This window comes from Salvia hispanica, chromosome 6 (genome assembly GCF_029641045.1).
Source record: "Salvia hispanica isolate PSC_SH4W2 chromosome 6, Shi_PSC_v1, whole genome shotgun sequence".
NCBI classification, from domain to species: Eukaryota; Viridiplantae; Streptophyta; class Magnoliopsida; order Lamiales; family Lamiaceae; genus Salvia; species Salvia hispanica.
This window is the reverse complement of record NC_142697.1, coordinates 33,151,480-33,178,353: the sequence shown is the minus strand read 5'-3', so window position 1 is coordinate 33,178,353 and position 26,874 is coordinate 33,151,480. Positions and strand designations below refer to the sequence as shown.

At 38.8% G+C, this 26,874-nt stretch overlaps 1 protein-coding gene and 1 long non-coding RNA gene across 3 annotated transcripts; both read left to right on the top strand.

The window, feature by feature from the left end:
* The first annotated feature begins 475 nt into the window (after positions 1 to 475).
* LOC125206633 (uncharacterized) lies at positions 476 to 1,287 on the top strand. Its single transcript, XM_048105873.2, has 2 exons — positions 476 to 779; positions 944 to 1,287. Exons 1-2 carry the CDS (start codon positions 476 to 478, stop codon positions 1,285 to 1,287), a joined length of 648 nt encoding a protein of 215 aa, XP_047961830.2.
* Positions 1,288 to 21,543: 20,256 nt separating this feature from the next.
* LOC148923634 (uncharacterized) lies at positions 21,544 to 24,497 on the top strand. 2 transcript variants are annotated; one of them, XR_016132468.1, is made up of 6 exons: positions 21,544 to 21,703; positions 22,051 to 22,130; positions 22,310 to 23,612; positions 24,078 to 24,143; positions 24,263 to 24,305; positions 24,386 to 24,497. It is a non-coding gene; the product is annotated as an uncharacterized LOC148923634 (long non-coding RNA). The 2 variants fall into 2 exon arrangements; XR_016132467.1 differs by lacking the exon at positions 24,263 to 24,305.
* Positions 24,498 to 26,874: the final 2,377 nt, after the last annotated feature.

The following is a 26,874-nucleotide window of genomic DNA, read 5'->3' as shown; positions in this document are numbered from 1 at the left end:
CGGGGTCAGTCATCTCATCAGAGGAATTTGGGTCGTTCGGCATTCGGAGATTATCGACCCACTATGGACTCGCCCAACCATCCGCGTCCGGATACCCCTTCTCACTCTTTCCAGCGCACCCAGACTCCTTTGTCTGATTTCGATAGGTTCACACTGGAGCAGATGATGTGGCTGATGAGTCCGGGCCTACCGGAGACCCCCCGACGAGATGTTCCGGCAACGGTGGTGGTGGGAGGGGCGGCGGCAACGGCGGTGATGGGAGGGATGGTGGCAACGGCGGTGGTGGGAGGGGCGGCGGCGACAGCGGTGGGGGAGGGCCGGCGGCGACGGCGACGGGGATGGCAGCGGCAGCGGCGGTAGCGAGTCGGCGGTAACAAGTCGAGGCGGGCACTACACCAAAGACGAGTCGTTTGTTGTGGCGAGGGCATGGGATGCCGTCACATCAAACCCCTGTGTTGGCACCGATCAGACCGAGATGGGCTTTTGGAAGCGCGTTTTGTTGACCTACAATGAGTTCAAGCCGAGGGGCGCCAAACCGCGTGACGCGGAACAGATCCGGAAAAAGTTTGGGAGGATTCTGACACCCACCAGAAAGTTCGCGGGCATCTACGGCAACAACCTTCTCAACGCTGAGAGTGGCCGCAACGAAGCCGACGTGAAGGCTCTGTCTGTGTCCCAATACAACGCGCTATGGAAGCCTAAGTTCACCCACTGGGAGGAGTTTCTCGTTCTCGAGAACTGCCCGAAATTCAAGTCCATCTGTGCAGAGGAGACTGAAGGTCAAGGGGCGAAGCGCAATAGGCGCAACAGAACTACAGCAGCAGCGGCGGACAATCAATCAACCTCAACGACGCCCAAACGGAGGAGCCCTCTGATACACACACTAGGCGCTCACGCCCTCCGGGGCAGAAGGCCAGTATCCGCAGCGCCTGAATGTCTGCAGGTTCCTCCCGCTACTCGGCATTTGCGTCTGGTTCGCACAGCGCGCAGGCGCCTTCTGGAGCTCAGTCCGTGGACCCTGGGCCCCATGTGGTCTTGAACAGGAACCTGAATGTGCAGTTGATGAAACAACTGCAAGAGAACTACCGTTTCTACGAGTCCGCCACCGACCCGATCACCAAGGCGATATACTATGAGCTCATGTGTAGGATCAGAGAGGATCTGGGGCTGACTGGTTCAGCGGTGCCGAGTGCGCAGGGGGCAAGGGCGGCGGGGGCAGGGGCGGCGGCGCCGGCGGAAGTGGGCGACGAAGAAGAGGCGGAGGATTCCAACTCCGCCACCGAGTAGATGGTGGCGGTGTTTTTATTTGTTTTTATATGTTTTTTTTATAAAATGTTCATTGTATAATTTTCCAGTATACATTAAATACAACGAATATTTGGTCCCATCGCACTTTTTAATTTTATTATTATCTCGTTTTCTAATTATTTTTAGTCCGAGAATTTTAAGTCTAATTGAATTAAAATGTACAAAGAATAAAAATAAAGTGAAATGTGGCTAACAAAAGTGTGCACTATTGCTGCGGAAACTTTTTTTTGTGGCCGTGGACAAATAAAAAGTGGCTATGGACAAAAAAAAAATGTCCACCAAAAAGTGTCCTCCTATAGTGGATGCTCTTATATGGTGTGAATTATTCTCTGCTTGTAGGCTTCTGATACGTACTTCCTTTGTCCATGAATATCAGTTTCATTTCTTTCTAACATGAGTTTTAATAAATATTAATAAATGTGGGCTGCCACATGGTAGTTTGAGAATACACGATTTTCAAATCTAATGGGCTAAAATAGTGATATGGTGTTATAATAAAGTGGGTTGTCATATTAATACATCCTTGTATCCTATATATACATGCACAGAGTTTTGTAAGTACGTATAAAGTTTAAGAATAGAGGAAAAGGAAAAGATAAAAGAAACTAACCTAAATTGGAGTCGGGTAGAGAGAAGAGAGTAATTTGAGAATGATATTAATATAAATACTTCCTCCGTACCTTAATAAGGTCACATTTATATAGGTACTATTGATTTGTTTTTTAAATGAAATATCAGTCTTTCTTCTATATCATTTATAGATAAATAATAAATGAAATACAAATAAAATAGAACGATTGATATTTTCATTTGTAAATATATCACTTTAAATAAGGTATCAACAAAGAAAAATGACTTATTTCAAGTGGTAAGGATGAAGTTCAACTACTTTTAATCACGTACGGTTTTTAGCCCCAAATACTACGTAGTAATTTTAATAGCTATATATTCCCTCAATTTCTTAAATTATTAACTCTTTTTTTTATTAATTTTTTAAAAATAAAATCTTTTTATTTTGAGATATGTACCTCACAATTCACTAATATTAATTTTATTAAAATTCATGCACGCACTAAATGTGACTCATATTGTGGGACAGAGAGAGTACATACTAGTATTGGGGGTTGTGATCAATTGAGATTTTTTATGCTAATTGAGAAATGAGATGCAATATCAGCACTCATTTTTATTAAATGAGTGGTCCAGATTTTATCATATAAAAAATATTTTTAGATTAATTAATTAAGAAAGGGTAGAATAATAATATCATGGTACATTTTATTCAATAAATATTTTTTTATATATATTTTTAAATTTTTTTAATTTTTGATTTTTTTAATTTTTTTAATTTTTTAATTTTTAAAATTTTTTTAATTTTAAAAAAAAAATTATTTTTTTATTAATTTTTTTTAACTTTTTTTTATTTTTCAACTACATATACAATTCATGTCAACTACGCACATATAATGTCAACTACACATACAATTCATGTCAACTACATACATATAATGTCAACTACATATACAATTCATGTCAACTATACACATATAATTCAACTATGTGTACAATCCATGTCAACTACCCACATATAATGTCAACTATGTGTACAATCAATGTCAACTACATACACAATTCATGTCAACTACCAACATATAATGTCAACTATGTGTACAATCCATGTCAATTACATACACAATTCATGTCAACTACACAATATAATGTCAACTACATGTACAATTCATGTCAAAAAGTATTTATTGAATAAAGTTGTTGACATTTGATGTGTAGTTGCCATGAATTGTATATGTAGTTGATATGAATTGTATATGTAGTTGGCAAAAAAAAAATTTAAAAATTTAAAAAATTAAAAAATAAGTTAAACAAAATTTTTAAAAAAATTAAAAAAATTAAAAAAAATAAATAAATAAAGTATTTATTGAATAAAGTTGTTGACATTTGATGTGCAGGCTATTAACAATAATACCCTCTAGTTGACATAAACTATATGCTGTTGACATTTCATAAATATTCTGGATGAGTGGCTGAAATTGCATCTCAATTCTTAATTAGGTTCAAAAATTGCAACCTAATAAGACCCTAGTATTGGTTTCTTTATTAATTTTTATCTAAGACTATAACAAAATATCACATATAAAAAAAATCAATTCAAATCAAAACAAAATCCTACAAGTGTAGAAATATATCATGAAAAATAAGGCTAAATAATAACGTGTAGCTCATTCTAAATATATAGTATTGCTACTTATTATAAATATATGCTACGGGTCTTGTTAGTTTGAGATTTTTTAGTTTAATTGAGAAATTAGATGCAATATCAGCCAATCATTCTAAAATGTCAACTGCAAGTAGATTATGTCAACTGAGGGATATTATCGTCATTTCATTATCAAATGTCAACAGCTAGTATTAAAATGTCTACAACTAAAAAATAACACTTATAATTCACATATCAATAGCCAGAATATCAAATGTCAACAACTCGTATTAAAATGTCAACAAATAACACTTATAATTCACATATCAATACCCAGAATATCGAATGTCAACAACTCGTATTGAAATGTTAACAAATAACACTTATAATTCACATATCAATAGCGAGAACATCGAATGTCAACAACTCGTATTAAAATGTCAACAACTAACCAATAACACTTATAATTCACATATCAATAGCGAGAATATTGAATGTCAACAACTCGTATTAAAATATCAACAACTAACAAATACTCCCTCCGTCTCACTTTAGGAGTCCCGGTTTACCATTTTTGGGTGTCCCATTTTGGGAGTCCCCGTTAGAATATTCCATAAATGGTATTAGGCCTCACATTCCACTAACCCTTTTCCACTCACATTTTATTATAAAACTAATACTCCCTCCGTCCCCCATTAGCAGTCACAGTTTGACCGGGCACGGGTTTTAAGAAATGTAAAGAAAAGTTGGTTGAAAAAGTTAGTGGAATGTGGGGCCCACTTTTTTATATTGGTTTTATAATAAAATGTGAGTGAAGTGAGTTAGTGGAATGTGTGACCTACTACCATTTATGGTAAAAATGAAGTGTGACTCTTAATTGGGGACGGACCGAAATGGAAAAGTGTGACTCTTAATCGGGGACGAAGGGAGTATAAAATAGTAGGACCCACATTCCACTATCTTTTTTCACCAACTTTCCTTTACATTTCTTAATACTCGTGTCGAACTCAATCGGGACTCCTAAAGTGGGACGGAGGGAGTAACACTTATCATTCACATATCAATAGTCAGAATATCAAATGTCAACAACTCGTATTAAAATGTCAACAACTAACAAATAACACTTATAATTCACATATCAATAGTCAGAATATCGAATGTCAACAACTCGTATTAAAATGTCAACAACTAACAAATAACACTTATTATTCACATATCAATAGCGAGAATATCGAATGTCAACAACTAACCAATAACACTTATAATTCACGTATCAATAGCGAGAATATCGAATGTCAACAACTCGTATTAAAATGTCAACAACTAAAAAATAACACTTATTATTCACATAGCAATAGCCAGAATATCAATTGTCAACAACTCTATTAAAATGTCAACAACTAAAAATAACACTTATAATTCACATATCAATAGCCAGAATATCAAATGTCAACAACTCTATTAAAATGTGAACAACTAAAAAATCATTTCATTTCAATAGTCAGAATATCAAATGTCAACAATTCGTATTAAAATGTTAACAACTAAAAAATAACACTTATAATTCACATATCAATAGCCAAAATATCAAATGTCAACAGCTCGTATTAAAATGTCAACAACTAAAAAATAACACTTATAATTCACATATTAATAACCAGAATATCAAATGTCTACAACTAAAAAATAACTTTTAATATTCACAAATCAATAGTCAGAATATCAAATGTCAACAACTCTATTAAAATGTCAACAACTAAAAAATAACACTAATAATTCATATATCAATAGCCAGAATATCAAATGTCAACAACTCTATTAAAATGTAACCAACTCTATTAATCCAATGGAAGAAGTAATTATGAAACGAGCCAGAGACGAAATGGAAACGGAGACGGAGGCAGAGGAGATTGACTCGCCGGAAGTGAAGCGGCTGAGGGAGGATCTGCTGGACGGAATCGACGATGATTCCGATTTTTGCACTTCCATTCACGACCTCGACTCGTTCATGAAGTGCTTCGAGAAGGAAGTCACTGCATCTCCCGCTTCCGGTCACGGATCCGGAGCGGCAGAGGAAGGAATCGTCGAATCGGCGTCAGATTGCGGCGAATCCGGAGGGGTTGAGGAAAGAATCGTCGAATTGGCGTCGGATTCCGGTGAATCGCGGCCGGATCTAAGCTATCTGCTTAAGGCATCGGATGATGAGCTAGGGATTCCACCTCCGGCGGCGTCTTAGGCGAGGAAGGAGCTGGTGATGGTCGAATTGCAGCGGCGATGAGAGAAGGATGAGAAGAGAAAGAGAAAGAGAAAGAATGAAGGTGAAATGAGAAAACCAGAGGATGGCGACATTGGTGGTGACGGTGCAGTGTTTCACCGACGGAGAACCGTGAGAGAGAGGTAGATGAAGATGGAGGGCCGATTAGTGATAGTGATTTGGGAAAAAAGGGAATTTTGAGAAGAAGAGAGAGATGGCTGGTGCGGAGAACAAAAGGGATGTGAATTACTCCTTCCGTCCCTGATTAAGAGTCACACTTTGACCGGACACGGGGTTTAAAAATGTAAAGAAAAGTTGGTTGAAAAAGTTAGTGGAATGTGGGACCCACTATTTTATATTGGTTTTATAATAAAATGTGAGTAAAGTGAGTTAGTGGAATGTGGACCTACTTACCATTTATAGTAAAAATGAAGTGTGACTCTTAATCAGGGACGGAGGGAGTACTATTCTGCCCTTTCATAATTAATTAATCTAAAAATATTTTTCATGTGGCAGATTCTGGACCACTCATTTAATAAAAACGAGTGGCTAAAAATGAATCTCAATTCTCAATTAAGCTAAAAGTTCTCAATTGATCACAACCCTATACGCTACCTCCGCCCCATTTATATAGGTACTATTGATTTGTTTTTTAACTGAAATGTCAGTCTTTCTTCTATTTCATTTATAGATAAATAATAAATGAAATACAAATAAAATAGAACGATTGATATTTTCATTTGTAAAATATATCACTTTAAATAAGATATCAACAAAGAAAAATGACTTATTTCTTCTACTACTTTTAATCACGTACGGTTTTTAGTCCCAAATACTACGTAGTAATTTTAATAGCTATATATTCCTTCAATTTCTTAAATTATTAACTCTTTTGTTTTTGGTTAATTTCTTAAAAATAAAATCTTTTTATTTTGAGATATGTACCTCACAATTCACTAATATTAATTTTATTATTATTTTTCTTTCTTCTATCTTATTTTTTTCATCTTTACTCTTGTTTCTTTTATTCCTAACTTTACATTAAAACCTCTGACCTTTTTACAGTTCATATTTTTATAAACCAGAGACGACGTATTTATCACAAAGCACCTATTAAATTTGATTATTATCTTAAATTTTAAACTAACCAGGGACGGAGGGAATATAAGATTGTAAGTATTTTTTCTTTAACAATTTCTGAAAATTAAATAAATCCTATTCATATGCGGGTTATTAGTAACTAGGGAATGGATACATGTGTGCCGGTTGCTAGTTGACAAAGTTGTGTGGAGTAGAAAGTCTAGGGATTATTTTTATTATTAGTAAATGTTGTCAATATATTAATTTTGGTCCATAATATTTAAAATTAGTGGAGCTCAGTATAGTATTTTCAAATGTTACGGACCAAAATTGATACCTTAACAAAGTTTCGGGACAAAAAAAAAAGTTATCTCCCTTGTCCCTTTATAGTAGAGGCATTTTTTTTGAATACGAAAATTTAAAAAGTTGTATTACGTGAGTTGACTGAAGAGAGAATAAAGTAGAAAACGAAAAATATACATTTCTTAAAATAGAAATAACTTTATCTCTACTTTTTCCTCTATCTTACTTTATCCTTTCTTTTTTAACTCACAAAACAACAATACATAAAATTTTGTGCCGAAAAGCAAACGTTCCATATTTACTGGGACGGAGGGAGTAGGTTATAGCCCATGAAAAGACTCACTTTCCTTGGATTCCTTTAGATAGGGCCATACTGCAATTACATGTTCTGTCAAATACTTTCACAAGTTAAATAGATTCACACTTTCACAGCTATTCGCAGGGTCTAGACTCTGAATAACCAGTAAAAATATAGCAGTACTATGTCCTTTATTTATCGTCTTTCAAAGTTTTGTTCCCCACCACTTGCGTACCTTATCGTTTCTCTATGATATTTAGGTAATTTTTGTAGATGATGAATTTGGATTGTTAGTAATTTAATGCACTACCGAAATATTGGAAAACAATTGTCAATATATACTTTACGTGATAAACGGGGCAAATAATGTTTCTTTCTTTATTATTCATCGATAAACAGAGTAATTTTTTTTCATCAAACTCCAACATATTTTTACGATCTAGACATGTAGTACTACAAGAAAATTATACATTTACAAATTTTTTAGGAGTATATGACACTCCACCTTAGGAGTATATGTCCTTTTTTGAAATTTTCTTGTAGAATATGACACTCCATTTTCTTTTAGTCAATTTGTTTGAGTGGAATGAATAAGATGGTGAAATAAGAAAAATATACATTTTTTTAGTCCAATCAAAAAAAATTAATCCCTCCGTCTCAAGATATTAGACCCTTATTCCTTTTTGGGGTGTCCCAACATGTTTGAATCATTTCTATTTATGGTAAAAATTTACTTTACTACCAACTTCATTTTACACCACTTAACAACATCTCTTAAATCCATGTGCCCAAAAGAAAGGGCTCTAATATCTTGGGACGGATGGAGTATACATTTACAAATTTCAAAAAAGTATATTCAACTAACAGTCAATTCACTCTATCTTCATTAATATCCCAATTACCTTTTCTACTCTACATATTATTCCCGCCGTCCTCGAAAATTTGTCACTTATTTCCTTTTTTATCCGTTCCTAAAAATTTGTCACATTTCACTTTTACCATTTATGGTAGTTGACCCTACATACTACTATTTCATTCTCATTCACATTTTATTTTAAAACTAATATATAAAAGTAGGACCCACATGTCACTAACTTTTTCAACTCACTTTCTATTATATTTCTTAAAAGTTAAAACTCATGTCGGGTTAAATAGTGTCAAATTTTAAGAGACGAGGGAGTAGTATATTTCAACTATATTTCCTAGCTCATTCAGATACTCCATTACACAACAATTTCTAAAATTTTCTCGGTCAGTAAGTTTGACCTATTATATTTGTTCGTATTTAATTTAATTGCTTAAGCAAGATACTATAGTGAAAAATGGAATTAGGGCTGCTTAACTACGCTTATTCAAGAATTGATATGTTTTCAAAGCTCATACAGTGTTTCTATAGCTGTAAAGATGCAGTGTCTTAAAAGCTTATAAGATTTAAAATATATTTGCATGATCGTGCTTATATGCTAGAGATTAGAGAAAATTTTAGTTAATGAAAAAAAATGACTAGAGATGCAATTCTTTAAGTATATGTGTTGAGAGCTTACTTTTAGATATTAAAACTTATTTTCAAATCTAATAAACTGTTTAAGAACTTATTCTTAGACAAAAATGAAAACATGATTATACTATTGGTCTTGTTTGATTATGTAATAAATTTATCACAGAAAATTCTCTACGTTTTTAATCCACCTTTCTTTTTCCATAAAAATCATTTTTTCTTAATCCTCATTTTCTCGAGTGAAGTTTTGATCCGATAATAATATCTTTCATTGCACTTTAAATTAGGAGTGATTAACCAGTTCATCGGTTATCGATTAACAAAGCACACCTAAGAAGTCTTAGCAGTTAAATAAGCCCAATTAGTTATAATTGTTGGTTGAGATCCAAACCTTCTAATTCGAAAAGCCCAACACATGAATGCCAAACAATTGTAATTCAATTGCCACGCATGGATAAGGAAGCAATGGATAGTAGAACATTACTACTTAGAAAGTTCAACATAAGATGCTAATAAACTTGAGAAAACAACAAAACACATTATTATTATACATCAAATCTCAACCTTGTTATCTCCATCTTCTTCTTCTTTGTGGTGCCACATTTTCTCTAAGGCTTCTCATCTTTATCCTGTAAAATCAATATGATACGATCCATATATTAGGGAAATCACAATTAATTAGTTATCTTTTGTTTCATCGTATCTTTTCCATATCTTAGTTTTCTTATTCAATAAGTTAGGGTAGAATTCTAGTATTATAAATAGGAGAACTTGTTATCATATTTAATCATCCCATCAATGAATCAATGAATGGATTATTTTGGCCAAATGCCTTGCGAAATGCTTTGAATCCATAATTTCCTATGCTACATGCTGCTTGACGGAAGGTCTCCTCGCACAGCTGGAACGTATATCTGATGTGTAGTCGTTGCCCGACGAGTTGGAACCTACGCACAGCCGCCCAGATCCTTATCTCCGCCGACCCTCACGGGCGCCGGATTATCTTTATCTTGTTATTTTCCGTTTTATCGGATCGTGAGGGATTTAGGTCCTTAACAACTGGGGCTTTCATTGGTTTACTCATGTCCCGCTTTCATAATAACGGGAAAGGAACTTGGGGAAGCCACCGCCCAGACACTTTTTCGAATGGTTCTTCCCGCTGCAACAACGTCGGTGTCCGTCGTGATTGCCTGGGTCTTCAGCGACCACCCTTGGACGAGGAGCCATCTATTCGGACTTTGGATGACGGCAACAACGACGAATCCATTAGCATAAAACTGGATCAATTGTTGGATAGACTTGATAAATTTGATTCTTGAAGGGCTGAAACGGATCGTCGGTTCGATAATCTTGAACTGAACCCCAACCGCAGGCGTGATCAGCGAGAAAGATATCAACAACATCGTCACCTAATAGGCGGGTATGATCAGCAGTTTAATCGACCAGCCACTTGTTACGACCCACCATAGTCGCGCCAGCCCTCTTGTTGGGAACCACCACCTCGCCGTGCATCGCGAGGATATTCAGATTATGATTAGCCACCACTGGGTCCGCCTAGTCGTTTGGATCCGCCCGACTATCGCTGCCCACAGACCGTGCAGCCTACGCAGTCCGACCGACCGCGGAGTCACCGCAGAGCTCATTGTCTGTCGTTGCCTCGCCACGGTCTGGCTTCACGCACCCACCTCAACAGTCCAGCAAGTTTATTGATTCGGGGAAGCAGCGTGGTCTAATATTCCCAGTCTCGAGGTTCGTTCGCCTTGCCCGACCCAACTAGCTGCCGTAAGTGATTACAACAAGAAATTGCGCATTTATAGATATGAGCAAACTGCCCTTCTCGCCCATTTGAAGGCGTGGTCTGAGGAGAATATTGATGACAAAAATCTAGTTAAGGATGTTCCCAACAACGCCGCTCAAAATGGGGGCACTAATCTTGATGTTGATGTTCCAATCAACGAGTCCAAGGAAGAGATCGCCAAGACCGACAATATGCCGCTGCAAGTGCTCGTCGGGGTATACGATGAGAAGATTGGTAATCTTATTGTGCCAACACATCGAGAAGTGGCATTGTTAGATGATGTAGAGGAGGACAATTCCACTAATGAAATGAAGATGGTCAACGCCTCACTCAATGACGTTCAAGTGTCATCCAAAAATGTTGTTGGAAATTGTTGGGGCAAGAAAGAAGATGGTGCTTACACCGGTTTGTCCGTAATTTCTTGTGTTTATGTGGGTTTGAATTTCGGTGATGTTCCAAGTATGAATCATCGATCAACATCGCTCGACACCAATGCAAGGTTGATCCCTCTGCGCAATGACACGCCATGTTTGAGCATTCTTGGAGGTGTGAACAGGCTTTTCATTTTGGCACGGAATTGTGCCGGCCACATTAGGTCTCCTTGGTTGATTTTTTATGGAGGTGATCGAGGGATACGTTCAGCTATTCGGTGTGTGTTTGATCCAGGAGGAGACACTTCGCCAATGCTTGTGCTTTCAACTCTCGTCGCTGCTTCGTGGTTTCCACCTTGAGGACAAGGCGGATTTTAACTAAGGGGAAGTTGATACGATCCATATCTTAGGGAAATCACAATTAATTAGTTATCTTTTGTTTCATCATATCTTTTCCTTATCTTAGTTTTCTTATTCAATAAGTTAGGGTAAGATTCTAGTATTATAAATAGGAAAGCTTGTTATCATATTTAATCATCTCATCAATGAATCAATGAATGTATTATTTTGGCCAAATGCCTTGCAAAGTGCTTTGAATCCATAATTTCCTACGCTACCTGCTGCCCGACGGAAGGTCTCCGCGCACAGCCGGAACGTATATCTGATCTGTAGCCGTTGCCCTGACGAGTTGGAACCCGTGCACAGCCGCCCAGATCCTTATCTCCGCCGACCCTCACGGGCGCTTGATTATCTTTATCTTGTTATTTTCTGTTTTATCGGATCGTTAGGGATTTAGGTCCTTAACAACAGTTGCTTTCATTGGTTTACTCATGTCCCGCTTTCATAATAATGGGAAAGGAACTTGGGGAAGCCACCGCCCGGACACTTTTTTGAATGGTTCTTCCCGCTGCAACAACGTCGGTGTCCGTCGTGATTGCCTGGGTCTTCAGCGACCACCCTTGGACGAGGAGCCGTCTATTCGGACTTTGGATGACGGCAACAACGACGAATCCATTAGCATAAAACTGGATCAATTGTTGGATAGACTTGATAAATTTGATTCTTGGAGGGCTGAAACGGATCGTCGGTTCGATAATCTTGAACCGAACCCCAACCGTAGGCGTGATCAGCGAGAAAGATATCAACAACATCGTCACCTAATAGGCGGGTATGATCAGCAGTTTAATCGACCAGACACTTGTTACGACCCATCATAGTCGCGCCAGCCCTCTTGTTGGGAACCACCGCCTCGCCGTGCATCGCGAGGATATTCAGATTATGATCAGCCACCACTGGGTCCGCCTAGTCATTTGGATCCGCCCGACTATCGCTGCCCACAGACCGTGCAGCCTACGCAGTCCGACCGACCGCGGAGTCACCGCAGAGCTCATTGTCTGTCGTTGCCTCGCTACGGTCTGGCTTCACGCACCCACCTCAACAGTCCAGCAAGTTTATTGATTCGGGGAAGCAGCGTGGTCTAATATTCCCAGTCTCGAGGTTCGTTCGCCTTGCCCGACCCAACTAGCTGCCGTAAGTGATTACAATAAGAAATTGCGTATTTATAGATATGAGCAAACTGCCCTTCTCGCCCATTTGAAGGCGTGGTCTGAGGAGAATATTGATGACAAAAATCTAGTTAAGGATGTTCCCAACAACGCCGCTCAAAATGGGGGCACTAATCTTGATGTTGATGTTCCAATCAACGAGTCCAAGGAAGAGATCGCCAAGACCGACAATATGCCGCTGCAAGTGCTCGTCGGGGTATACGATGAGAAGATTGGTAATCTTATTGTGCCAACACATCGAGAAGTGGCATTGTTAGATGATGTAGAGGAGGACAATTCCACTAATGAAATGAAGATGGTCATCGCCTCACTCAATGACGTTCAAGTGTCATCCAAAAATGTTGTTGGAAATTGTTGGGACAAGAAAGAAGATGGTGCTTACACCGGTTTGTCCGTAATTTCTTGTGTTTATGTGGGTTTGAATTTCGGTGATGTTCCAAGTATGAATCATCGATCAACATCGCTCGACACCAATGCAAGGTTGATCCCTCTGCGCAATGACACGCCATGTTTGAGCATTCTTGGAGGTGTGAACAGGCTTTTCATTTTGGCACGGAATTGTGCCGGCCACATTAGGTTTCCTTGGTTGATTTTTTATGGAGGTGATCGAGGGATACGTTCAGCTATTCAGTGTATGTTTGATCCAGGGGGAGACACCTCGCCAATGCTTGTGCTTTCAACTCTCGTCGCTGCTTCGTGGTTTCCACCTTGAGGACAAGACGGATTTTAACCATTGGGGAGTTGATACGATCCATATCTTAGGAAAATCACAATTAATTAGTTATCTTTTGTTTCATCATATCTTTTCCTTATCTTAGTTTTCTTATTCAATAAGTTAGGGTAAGATTCTAGTATTATAATTAGGAAAGCTTGTTGTCATATTTAATCATCTCATCAATGAATCAATGAATGTATTATTTTGGCCAAATGCCTTGCGAAATGCTTTGAATCCATAATTTCCTACGCTACCTGCTGCCCGACGGAAGGTCTCCGCGCACAGCCGGAACGTATATCTGATCTGTAGCCGTTTCCCGACGGGTTGGAACCCGCGCACAGCCGCCCAGATTCTTATATCCGCCGACCCTCACGGGCGCCGAATTATCTTTATCTTGTTATTTTCCGTTTTATCGGATCGTTAGGGATTTAGGTCCTTAACACTGTAGATCCATTCCAACAACCATTTAGGCATTCCATACCCAAGAATCACACAACCGACAATACCACTGACTATGAATCCACATTCATAACTAGAAACAACAGCCTGCCTTCAGAATCCATCCATAATTCCATAACCATGATCATCTTCTTCCAGCATCACTGGAGGCTCGGGCTCTTCACATTTTCGTGATAAAGGAAACCCACAGAGTCCAGAATTTCCAACATATGATGAATTGTCAAATGTGGGAAACTGGCCACTCGATTGGGGTCATCCCTGAAAGATTATTCATGGACAGGTTTATCGCCGAAAGAAATTTGAGCTTTGTTAGCTATGTAGGAATTTCCCCTTCCAATTGGTTTGAAGACAGGTCCAACGACTCGAGTTCTGTCACATTTCCAAGAGATGCAGGTATACCTCCTATGAGGCAATTGTGAGACAGATTCAGATATATCAAGGAATTCAGATTTCCTATGATGTTTGGGATACTTCCTGAGAATCTGTAGGATGACATGTCAATTGTTGTCATGGTTTTCAGAATTCTCTTGTATTCTCTATCAATGCCTTTCACTGTTAATGTCACTGTTATTGTCAATGAATCTGTATAAAATGGAGACCTGTGTCCTCGATGATTCTTTTGCACATCCACCATCCCTTTGAAATTCCTCAAATATTCATGGGGAAGATTGCCAGCGAATTCATGATGGGATACATCAAAAACTTGCAGGTTAGGGAATGGAAGCATAGCCTTGGAAGTGTGAGAAGAAATGGTACCACTAAAGTTGTTGGATCTCAATATGAGGACGCGAAGATCAGAGAGATTTCCGGTCCAAACTGGAAAAGTGCCATGTATTCTGTTGTTTCCAATATCAAGAACTTGCAGCGTATGACAATTGCAAATGGATTGGGGTAATGATCCTTCCAACTTATTAACATTCAAGTTGAGTGACATAAGGTTACAACCCATTTGAAACGTAGTTGGGATGAATCCTGTGATTTGATTCTTGGATAAATCCAAAACTTCCAAATGCCTCAAGTTTCCAATTTCATGAGGAATTATACCTCTGATGCTGCAGTTAGATGCTGCTAAGGTGGAAAGAGAAGTAGAAAAGTTTCCAACAGAAGCTGGAAGGATACCATTCATCATTGGATTGTTGCTAATATCCAAGAACGTCAAATTGCGGCAGTTTGATAGAGAAGATAGAAATCTAAATTCTTGATTCGGCGAGTCTACACCAGTGAGATTATTTTTCGCTGAGGATAAGGACTTTCAGATGTTTAAGATTACCAAAGTCGGGAACAGGACTGGTGAATGAGTTACTGCTCAAGTATATATCATCAAGCTGAGAAGCATTGGTGATAGATGTTGGAGTTTCACCTGTGAGTGTGAGTCTTTTATAATATAAATCAGGCAATAGGAGAATGACTACCAGAAAACTGAGTGGCATTAAAATTTGATAAGTTGATTATGGAAGAGCAGTAACAATTCAAGTTTGATTAGTTAAAAACTTTATGAAGAACGCAAAAATTTATATGCCAAATAATGAAATGGACAAATTTACTTTCGAAATTTATACTATATTGTTTTGATATCATTTATTTTGGTTACCAGTTTTTTCAATATAATCTGCTCACCTATACAGCTCTACTTGTGCATGTATCATAAGCAGCGTGTATATCAAAATATAATAGCCATATGAAGATATAATATGGGATTGACACACGTACCTGTCAGGTTGTTATTATAAAGATATAACTTTTCAAGCTTTGGTAGATTCCTAAAAGTTGGGATAGTTCCTGATAAACTATTAAGAGAGAAACTCAAGTATGTTAAGGAAGACATGTTGAAGATTGAAGATGGAATATCTCCGGTTAGAGAAGCGTTTGCAATGTTTAAGTCCTGAAAGATTTCTGTTGGAACTCCTGAAATTATAAAATGAAAAAATAATGAGGTTCTTTTATATAAGTAATTTGCGGTGGGTAGATCATGATCAACTTTGCATATTAGGATTATATACAGAGTACTGTTTATTGAACATGACAATAAAATACTATCCTATTGAATAAGAAAAATTTTATACCTCGAAAACCGTTATTATATCCCAAGCACAACTCAATTAAGTACTTTTAAGTCTCCCAATTTCACGTGGATATTGTCACTGAATTTGTTGAAGGATAAGCCCAATACCTCAAGATGTCATTTCCATATATTAGGTGGAATATTCCCTTCAAGAAGGTTCTTTGAGTGATAAAGTACTTTGACTTAGGCCATACTGTTGCACATCTCATATTTGACACACCCTAATATTACTTGAACTAAAACTTTAGTGGCAAAACGATTATAATATACTCATTATTAGGTTTAAATCTAATCTGATTGACACATCTCACAATCATTTCTGTTCCATTTTAAACTTTAAGTTGGATCACAATCAGCCGAGAAGAAGAGGAGTTAGCCTTCACATTTCGGTTAGATCGCTCCATTCAATCGTGATTTTGAGTTGTTTTGGTGTATGTAAAGTAGTTCTTGTGCGTTGTTCTTCATCCTGTAGTGAGTTTCTTCATTCAATAAAATCGTGCTAGAGTTTCCTGTGGATGTAGGATTCATCCGAACCACGTATATGCTTGTGTGCTTTAGTTTCTTGCCGTATCAATTTGCGCTTGTTCATTGAATCGAATTACAAATTGGCGCCGTAAGTGGAAAGATGGGGGAATCGATTGCAATGACACCGGCCAAGTTCGAAATGGAGAAATTTTATGGGAAATGATTTTAGGCTATGGAGGCTCAAGATGAAGGCTGTAATGATGCAGCAAGGGTTATGGGAGCATCTGAAAGGGGGTAAGGGCTAGGCCGGTGAGAAGGCTGAAGTCTTGAAATGAGGCCTCCAATATAAATCCTACAACACATTGATTCTTAGCGTTAGTGATCGGGTGTTGAGGGAGGTTTCAAGGGAAAAACCTGCAACCAAAGTGTGGACAAAACTTGAGTCATTATATATGACTGAGTCCAGGGACATCCAGGAATTCTATATAGGTGGGGTAGAAATACATATAAAGATATTTTAAGAATTAGAGAAGGGGCATATATAGAGGAAATTTCAAAAAATTTAAAAATTAATGATCAAAATATTATAAATAATTTTTTTAGCTGGGGCAATTGCCACTTGTGATGCTCAAATAGATACGTCCCTGACTGAGTCTCTAACCAAAAGATTGCATTTGAACCAAAAACTATTCACCTTTAGATTCTCTGATTCGGAGAATTTGGGGAACAGCTTGAAGAGTTTGCTAAGTGTGTAGAAGATCTTGAAAACATTGATGAAGCTATCAAAAATGAAGATAAAGCCATGATGCTCCTCAACTCCCTTCCTAAGAGCTTCGACCAATTTAAGGATGCCATACTTCCTTGCTGAGACTCTAAGGCCACCTATGAAGAAGTGCACTCTACCTTGAAGATGAAAGAATTTCAGAAGGCAGCTGGGAAACCAATTCATTCAGCAGATGAGGTCATGAATGTCAAGCCTGCTGACAAGAAGGGATTCAAGAAGAAGGGCTAGAAGAAGTGGAATTCTGGGAAGGAGAAAGATGAAAATGAAATCAGATCTTGCCACCATTGTAAGAAGCCTGAGCACTTGAAGAAGAACTGTTATGCAAAGAAAACAAGGAGAGGTAGAGAAAGGACTGAATACAAAAGATTTGGCTGAAGAAGCAGAAAATGCAGAAATCATGAATGTGATGGATTCTGATATCAGTGAATCTTAGATTATGGATAGTGGATGTAGTTTCCATTTGAGCCCTAAGAGGGAATGGTTTCACAACCTGGTGGATTCATATGGTTCTGTCTTTCTTGACAACAATCAAGCCTGCAAGGTGGAAGGAATAGGGAATGCAAAGTTCAAACTCCCTGATCCATGATTGGATATCCCATAGATTAAAAGGGATCTCATTTATTTGGGTGCTCTTGAGAAGAAAGGGTACTCATTCCTGATCACAGATGGAAAGATGGAAGTTCTCATGGGATCAAGAAAGGTTATGGAGGCAGTGAGAAAGCACAACTTGTACTCTATCAGCTGATGTGATAATAAATCAAGCAAATTCTGCAAATAGATAAGAAAGGTTAAGAAATGTTAGTTACTTCCATCAATTGAGTTGGGAATAACATCTGAAAATTGATTGGATGACAAATCCAAAGAGGTTATCATCTTTAAATTTCCAACTTGAGATGACAATTGACCACTCAAATGATTGGAATACGAGTTCAGTATCACAAGGTCTGTGACAATCCACAAACTAGGAGGACGGTTGAATTCAATTGGTTAGAACCTAAGTAGATCACTCTCAATGATTTAACATCACCCAAACATTAAGGTATTGGACATCAAGCATGTTACGAGCAAGGCTCAACTTCCCCAAATGATACAATCGGCAAAGATCACTAGGGATAAACCCCAAACAGAACGGAATGACACCCATGATGTCGCATGCGATTGCATAAATATTCTCAAGAGATGAGGAAAAATTCCCAAGTGAAGCCGGTAGGATGCCATTCAGTGGGTTGTATACTTCCAGGTCCTTCAAATGTCGACAATTAGTTAATGAAGAGAGAAATGTCAATACCTGAGTTGGGAATTCTGCCCTACTTTAATAATTTCTCAAAAGACGAAGTAGCTCTAGGAGCTTCAAATTACCGAAGTCGGGTATGGAGCCACTAAAAGAGTTGGCAGACATATCCAAGATGATAAGTTTAGAAGCATTGGTGATAGAGCTTGGAATTTGGCCACTAAGTCTTCTATGAGACAAAAGAAGCCTTTCAAGATTGGGAAGTGAATTCCCCATATCTAATGGAAGAGTACCAGAAAAGTCATTGTATGACATTTCTAAATTCTTCACTGTTGATATGTTGAATATGGAAGAATGGATCCATATAAGGAATTGTCGTACACACTAAAATTCTCATGTATTGGCAGAGTATCAACCTCTTGTGTAATTCACCTACCATATATATCCATATTGAATATGACAATGTTACACATTCTAAGTTGTATAAGTAATTTAAATAGAACCCTTAATTCACATACTCAAATTTAAGATAATGTTCCTAACCGGATGTATTTACTAAAGAATATCTGTTATCATAGATAAGAGCATCTCCAATGGTCGGCTAGCGACCGGCTAGCCGATTCGTCGCGCTGGCCGATCGGCTAGCCGAACCATTGGAGTCGGCGAGCGGACCGGCGTGGGCTGGCCGATCGCTCGGCGCTGGTTTTTGTTTTTGTTTTTGTTTTTGTTTTTTTTTTAAACCTATATAAACGCGATTTTCGTTTCATTTTTATTTGCACCACTTGTTTTAACGAGTTTTCTCTCTCTCTAACTTTCTGTACAAGAGCATCATCGAGCGATGGATCACAACAACGAGTCCAGTCCAGCGACGAGTGCTCAGACTCCCACGGTACCTGTGGGATCTGGATGGGGGCAGAGTATGCCAGGGGGTATGCCGTGGGGGATGCCGGGCGGGGGGCAGGGGAGCGGCGGGCAGTCAGCGCCCGGGTGGGGGGGTATGCCCCAGATGCAGCAGCAGATGATGCTGCAGCAGATGACGGGATGATGTGGCAGGGCGGGATGCAGGGGGGATGCAACACGGTATGCATCCCGGGATGCAGGGGTCACCGGGAGGGGACACGGTATATCGTCCCTCGCTTGATTTTTTGACGGCTTCGTCTCACACGTCGACCCCAGTGGAGACGCAGTTCACTGGCGATGACCTTCTGTCATTGCATGATATGGGGATCGATCTCGGGGATCTGGATACTCCCGTTCCAGCGAGGCGGGCCGCGCCGAAGAAGAAGACGAGGGGGAAGGCCAAGGCGTTCGGCGAGTCATCGCAGCCCGCTGTTGACGACACCCCTGGCCGGAGGAAGTGGACGGAGGATGAGTACGCCGGGGTGGCCAGGGGGTGGTTGGAGGTGTGCGACGATCCGCTGGTTGCGAACAACCAGCGGGTCGTCAACATGTGGGCGAAGATCAGAGCTGCCTATAGGAGGCACTGCCCGCACGGGAAGGACTTCAGCGGGGAGGAGGTCCCGAAGGGGTGGGAGCGCATCAGGGCCGCGGTGGGCCGTTTTGCGAATTTGTACGCCAACGCCCTCCGTCAGCTCAGTAGTGGGTAGAATGAGGACGACGCCCGGAGGATAGCCGAGAGTCAGTTCTCCTTGGCGGGGATGTACAAGGAGTTCACCTTCTGGGAGTGCTTTTTGTTGCTGAAGGACTCCGAGAAGTTCCGGGCAGGGTGCGACGCTGGGTGGCCGAAGAAGCAAACTATACCGGCGACTACAGCGGCAGCAGCGGCGGATCCCACGACCTCCCTCCGGATGCTGAGGAGTTTCCATCCCCTCCTTCATTTGCTGGTCGCCCCCGCCCGGTTGGACAGAAGCGGGCGCAATGGGCTGCGAGGGGCGGATCCCCCCTATCGCCCCGCGAGGTCCAGTCCTCCGCCCTCCTACCCGCCCCACTCGAGTACACTCTTCATTCGCGTAACCATACACGGGATCAGATGTACAAGGTCTTCCAAGATTGGAGGACCGCCACTGACCCCACGGAGAAGATGTTTCTTCACTCGATGCTCGAGAGCATGCGGGTTGATTTGGAAATCGCGAGGGCACGGCTAGCGGGTTCCGACGTGGGCTCAGATACCACGGGTGGCGGCGGCGGCAGCGGCGAGGACGGCGGCGACGGCGACGGCGATGAGGAGTAGAGAGTGGCGGGGCTCGTGTGTGGAAGCCCTTTTTTAAAAAAAAAAATCATGTACTTTTTTTTTAAAAATCTTTGTACTTTTTTTAATGGAATGGATTAATTTTCCCGTATATGTCTCGTAAATTTAATTCCGTATTTTAATCGTAATTTTAATTCCGTAAATGTAGTATATTTTGAATTATTTTTATTGCGGCTGACCTAAATCTGATGTGGCAGGTAGATTTTTTAGTGTTGCTGACGCGACAGGGGAGAGAATGGCTAGCCTATTGCTGGCCTATGTACCATTGGAGATGCTCTAATGTTCTAAATGCATAGAAGCCAAAAAGGAAAAGTTGTTAAATCCGTTAAATCCATGTGAGAAATTAAGCATCAAACTTTAGGTTGAACTCCATTTAAATAATTTGAGGAAGTCATAAACAAAAGGAAGAAAGGATCAAGTATAGATATCTGTGAAATAATTGTACGACAAGTCCAACTGTCTAAGCATGCTTGCATTTCCAATTGCACAAGAGATGGTTCACGGAGATTGTTGTTGTACAAGTACAAGATCTCAAGATGTTTGCAGTTCCATATATTTGGTGGAATATGACCTACAAATTATAGAGGGTTCAAATTAGTCACTTTCTACAAAAATATCGCTATGTAGTGGTGGAAATTAGTGGCAGAAAGAATCCGCCAGTAATTGTGGCGGAATAGTGACGGGATAATCCGCGGGAAAATTCAATGGTGGAATTGCCCCGGATCAGGGGCGGATTTGAATCCACCCATATGTATCGGATTAATTCCGCCACGAAAAATCATTTTCTCACTAAGATATATAAATATTTTAAAAATTAAATATAATGATATATAATATTATAAATTTAAAAATAGTGGCGGACAATCCGCCACTGCATTAATGGTGGAATTTTCCACCAGTGCTTTATGAATCTTAATTAAATTAGGGCACTTAAGATTTACGATTTTCATTCAATTCACACTTCACTCTTCCGCGACCTTTGCCGTCGCCACTCCAGCCTGCCGCTGCCGCCGCCGCCGCCGCTCCAGATTCGCCGCTCCAGCTCCTTCGCCGACGTCGCCGCTCTAGGACAACATCATCGCTGCCGTGTAAGTTTAATTTTTTCTTTGGTATTTAAAGAAATTTAAAACGGCAGTGAGGGAAAGGAGGGGACAATGAATTCAGGGTGTAAAATGACGCTAGGGAGCCTCTTAATTGGGGTTGTGGTTTTTTGAGCAGCATAGAAGCAATCACAAATCAATTAATGTCTATGAACCTGAGCTTAATTCAATTTTTGTTTGTTTTGTTTGAACTGTAAGTAGTAATTTCCACCACCAATTTTTTTCATCTTTGCAACACTCGTGGTGCTGCGCATCTGAATTAGCTTGTAAATGTCTTCTTAGTTTGCTTTGTTCCGTTCATTCTTGCTCTTATATTTTTTAGCTCTCAATTGCAGACAATTGAGATGATTCAGAAAGTTGCAGAGGAAGGAAACTTCTATGGCATTCATCAAATGTATAAATCTCTTGGTTCTAGGTATGATAGTCAAATTTCTACTTGGAAAATAAATAATATGGTTTCCAACAGACGTGGTGATGTTCCAGAACTTAGGGAGATAATCTTATGTTTTTGACTTTTAGTTATAGCCAAGTCTTGCCAATGTCAAGACACCTTTTCCCTAGATAAAACTTAAACTTATTTCTTTCAATTGACAGGTATGCTTCAGGCTTCAGCATACACGTACTTATAAGCCTTGGATATTTTTCACTCGGGTGCTTGCCTATGATACAGATATGCATATCGCATGATATGCATACTTAGTTAGGTTTAGTTAGGATTTATTATTTAAATTAAGTTTGTTAGGATTCTGGATTTATTATTATTTAAATTAGGATTAGGTTTGTTGCTATATTCTCTCACTTGTAAGCCTATAAATATAAGTCTCCACAACGATGAAATCATCTTTGGAGAGATCAATATTTGGGTGGTTTGTACCGTGGCCTCCTGCGTGAGGATTGGCCTCCTTGTGAGGATTATTTTCTTGTATTCTTTTAGTTAGGTTAATTCCATTCAGTTCATCTTGTTCTTTCAATCTTATAGTTTTTCCCAATTTATGTTCTTGTTTTTCTGGCACCGGCCTTTACTCCTATCAATTGGTGCGGTGAACAATGGTCAATTCTCGGACACAAGCCATACTTGACGTGGTTGGATTGAAGAAGGCTTTAGCAAAAATGGAGAATTTCTTGCTGGAGTTTCGAGCTTCTCGTGTTTCACCAGTGGTGATCTTTCCGACATTTGATGGATCTGAGGCTCTCGCGTGGCTCGCGCGGGCAAACCAATATTTCCTCATCAACAAAGCCCCATTGGATAGACGTGCCGACGTAGCCATCAACGCCATATTCGGTCCAGCAATGCCATGGCTAAAATTGCTCCTTATGCGTTGTTCTTTGTTGTCATGGGACAAATTCACGAAAGAGTTGTTGCGACGTTTTGGAGATGCTCCTATTGCTGCTGTCCATGTGGCCAAAAACCAGGCAAAAGTACCATCCACATCCAATGATAATACCACAGCTATGGTACCCTCCCTACCCACCATGACAGCACCATTGCCATCCTCTAGCCTACCCACCATCACCGCACCAATTGATAGGAGTAAAGGCTAGAGTCTGACGAACAAGAACAAATCTCTAAAATTTAAAGAACAGAAACTATAGAAACTGGTTTCTGACACAACTGGAATTAATCGAATGAGGCCAATCCTCACTCAGGAGGCCACGGTAAAAACCACCCCAATATTGATCTCTCCAAAGATGATTTCATCGTTGTGGAGACTTATATTTATAGGCATACAAGTGAGAGAATATGGCAATAAACCTAATCCTAATTTAAATTTAAATAATAATAAATCCAGAATCCTAACAAACTTAATTTAAATAATAAATCCTAACTAAACCTAACTAAGTATGCATATCCTGCGATATGCATATCTGTATTAGCCTACGATTAGCAAATGGACAGGTCTGACTTGTGTTTTTTTATATACTTTCATGTTCTGTAGCATTTAGCTGAGTGTGTCCCTTTAAGACATTATGTATCCATAGTGTTTGCAATATGTGTCTATGTCAAGCCCTTGTAAAATCCCCTAAATGGTTTAAAGTTTTAACACAAGATACTAGGATGTTTACTTTTGAGGATTAGCTCTATCCATTGAAATGGCTGGATTGAATGAAACCTATTATGAGGATAAAAATATTCAATCATGAAAAGTAAATCCCCCTAAGTGATAATTATTTGTGCTGAAACATATCCTGTAGCATAGGAAACTTCCAGATGTTAAGTTAAATTTTATTGAGTTTGGAGACCTCAAGCTCCATGCCTTCTTTATTTTTCAAAATAGAAATGATATAATATAATCTTCCTATATTATCTCAAGCTGGAACTTTTGATGAACTATATACTCAATTCAGTTTACATGCGGTGCAGAGCTTGCTGTCTATTTTGTGGAACACCTTGTTAAAGAAAACATCCCTTATGGCGATGACACTCTTGGTCAGTTCCATCTTTTTGGTTTCTCATTGTTTCACCAATATTGTTTTACTACTTATCCTATGACTGCTTGGAGATCTATTACAAATTTATAATGTTCATTCTTTACTTTGATGAATTAGATGACTTACTCCCCTTTGGGTTTTGTAATTAGTTCTTATCAGAGTAAGTGATGAACATTTGTGTTATTTCTATTCTTTTTTTGGTTTTGTCTTACATTACATAGAATCTGGGACTTTTTGCAGATTATATCAGGAAAATTTACATGAAGTTCCACGAATATCTGTACCACAAAATTTGGACCTGGGAGATATGTTGATATGCAGCAACTTGCTGAAGCTCTAGGAGCTGCAAAAACACGTGCAGAGGGTTGTTCATCATTCTTGAGAGCTGCTATCAAGTGAGATATCTGTTCAATTTGTCCCCATTTTACGTCAATCGAATTTGTCTTTAAAAGCAATATAGGAAATTTGATGAGCAAAGGACGATAAGTTTGAACACTAGTTGATGAAAGGGGTCAAGCTGTCAAGTGAATCTGTGTTAAAATTTCTGAGTGAATATTTATTCTATTAAATTTATTAACAGTAACGACTTTCATGAATGATGGGTTTCTAAGCTGTCTATTTTAAAGTTGTATTACAGCATACAAGGACAGATGCATTGCCATTGAACAATATTTGTATGTTATGAAGTGAGTTTTTCCTATTCCTCCAACATTAGGTAATATAAAATTGTAAATTTGCCTCTCTATGCATTCTATAAAAGGGTTCTTAGCACTTAGGTCTCCTTAAATAGAACTGATGAACTGGAATTGGTTGTTTATTGTAGGCCATTGTTATGGCTCGGAACAACAAATTCCTTAATATATATTTTGATGCTTGAATCGGTTATAACACTTCCACCTTCCATACTTTATTGAGGTATAATTATCTCCAATTTTCTAACCCTTCAACTATTAACAATAACAATCTCTTCCTAATTATTCAATGTTTTGACTATCATCCTGAATTCCAGATGGAAGATCTCTACTTCATTAATTTCTTGCCTTCATAAACATACATGATTGATGATTATTTACATTGAGAATTGGAAGTGAGCTCAATTTAGAACTAGTGGAAGCATATGTTACAAGCCTTGTTTAGTTTCAACAGCTCAGATGGAAAGCAGAGTTGGAATAAATCTCATCTGATTTATAGACTATCTCTTTGGCCTTTCTAATCTCTCTGGTTAGTCCATCAGCTTCATTGTATGCAGTCAAAACACATGAATAGCTCATCTTACTTTGCTTTATATCCCTCGGTGCGATTTCGTTTAATCTTTTAATTTTGAAGTAGAAATCTTCAACCATTTTAGGAAGACATCTCTGGGTTTCTTTGCAGCCTGCTGTTTGCTCAAATACTCTGTTCATATGCCTCTGTTTGCTCAATATAGTAGCTTCAACATCAAAGCTCCTTGTTACTCCTTGCAATTCCAAGTTGAAGACTTCAACCGCAACTTTCAACCCATCAGAAAGTGTTGCTTCGAATACAGAACAAAACTACCCCTTCCAAGTAGGTTTGTTTCACTAAACGAACTTGTTCCTCGTTCAAGTTCTATATAAGAAAATCTCCTACATTCAGTAGTTAATGGTGGAATATCAGTAGAGAGTGCTACTTTTTTCTGTTTACGCATTCTTACGAGAGTAAGCATCACAATGACGACAACGACAACTAAAACCACTGATGACACAATGAGTTTCTTTAACCATGATCCATGATGATTTTCCGGGCAAGGTGCAACTTGAAATTCTACTGGACCACAAAGAGCTAAGTTGTGAGAAAAAGACAGAGCATTGTAGTTACGAAAACGACCACCATTTGGAATTTCCCCCTCTAGTTTGTTGTAGGATACATTAAAATTTTCAAGAATGGGGAGCTCTTCAAATGACTTGGGTATTGATCCAGAAAGATTATTATGAGATAAATCCAATGTATTCATACCCTTAACATCTCCCAAGGAATGAGGAATGAAACCACTAAACATATTATTTGATAAGTTGAGAAATGTTAGTAATTTACAACCATCAATTGAGCTGGGAATAACATTTGAAAATTGATTGGATGACAAATCCAAAGAATTGATCATCTTTAAATTTCCAACTTGAGATGACAATTGACCGATCAGATGATTGGATGACAAGTTCAGAATCACAAGGTCTGTGATAATCCACAAGCAAGGAGGGATGCTTGAATTCAATTGGTTGGAACCTAAGTAGATCACTCTCAATGATTTAATATCACCCAAACATTCAGGTATTGCCCCTATAAGCATGTTCCCATGAAGGCTCAACTCCCCCAAATTATAAAGTCGACAAAGGTCGTTGGGGATAGAACCCTCCAATTGATTGTCACTAAGATATAGTTTTTGGAGTTGCTTCATTTTTCCTATTGTTGGTGGAATGAGACCACTCAGCTGATTATAGCTCAAATATAAATTTAGCAAACTTCTTATGTTTCCTACTTCGAACGGAATAACCCCCATGATACTGCAGTTTGAAGCGACAATATACTCAACAGATGAGGAAAAATTCCCGAGTGAAGTGGGTAAGATGCCATTCATTGGATTGCTTGATACTTCCAACCTCTTTAAATGTTGACAATTAGTTAAGGAGGAAAGAAACGTCAATTCCTGAGTTGGGAATTCAGCTCCACTCAAAATATTTTCCGAAAGGTAAAGTTCTTGTAGAAGCTTCAAA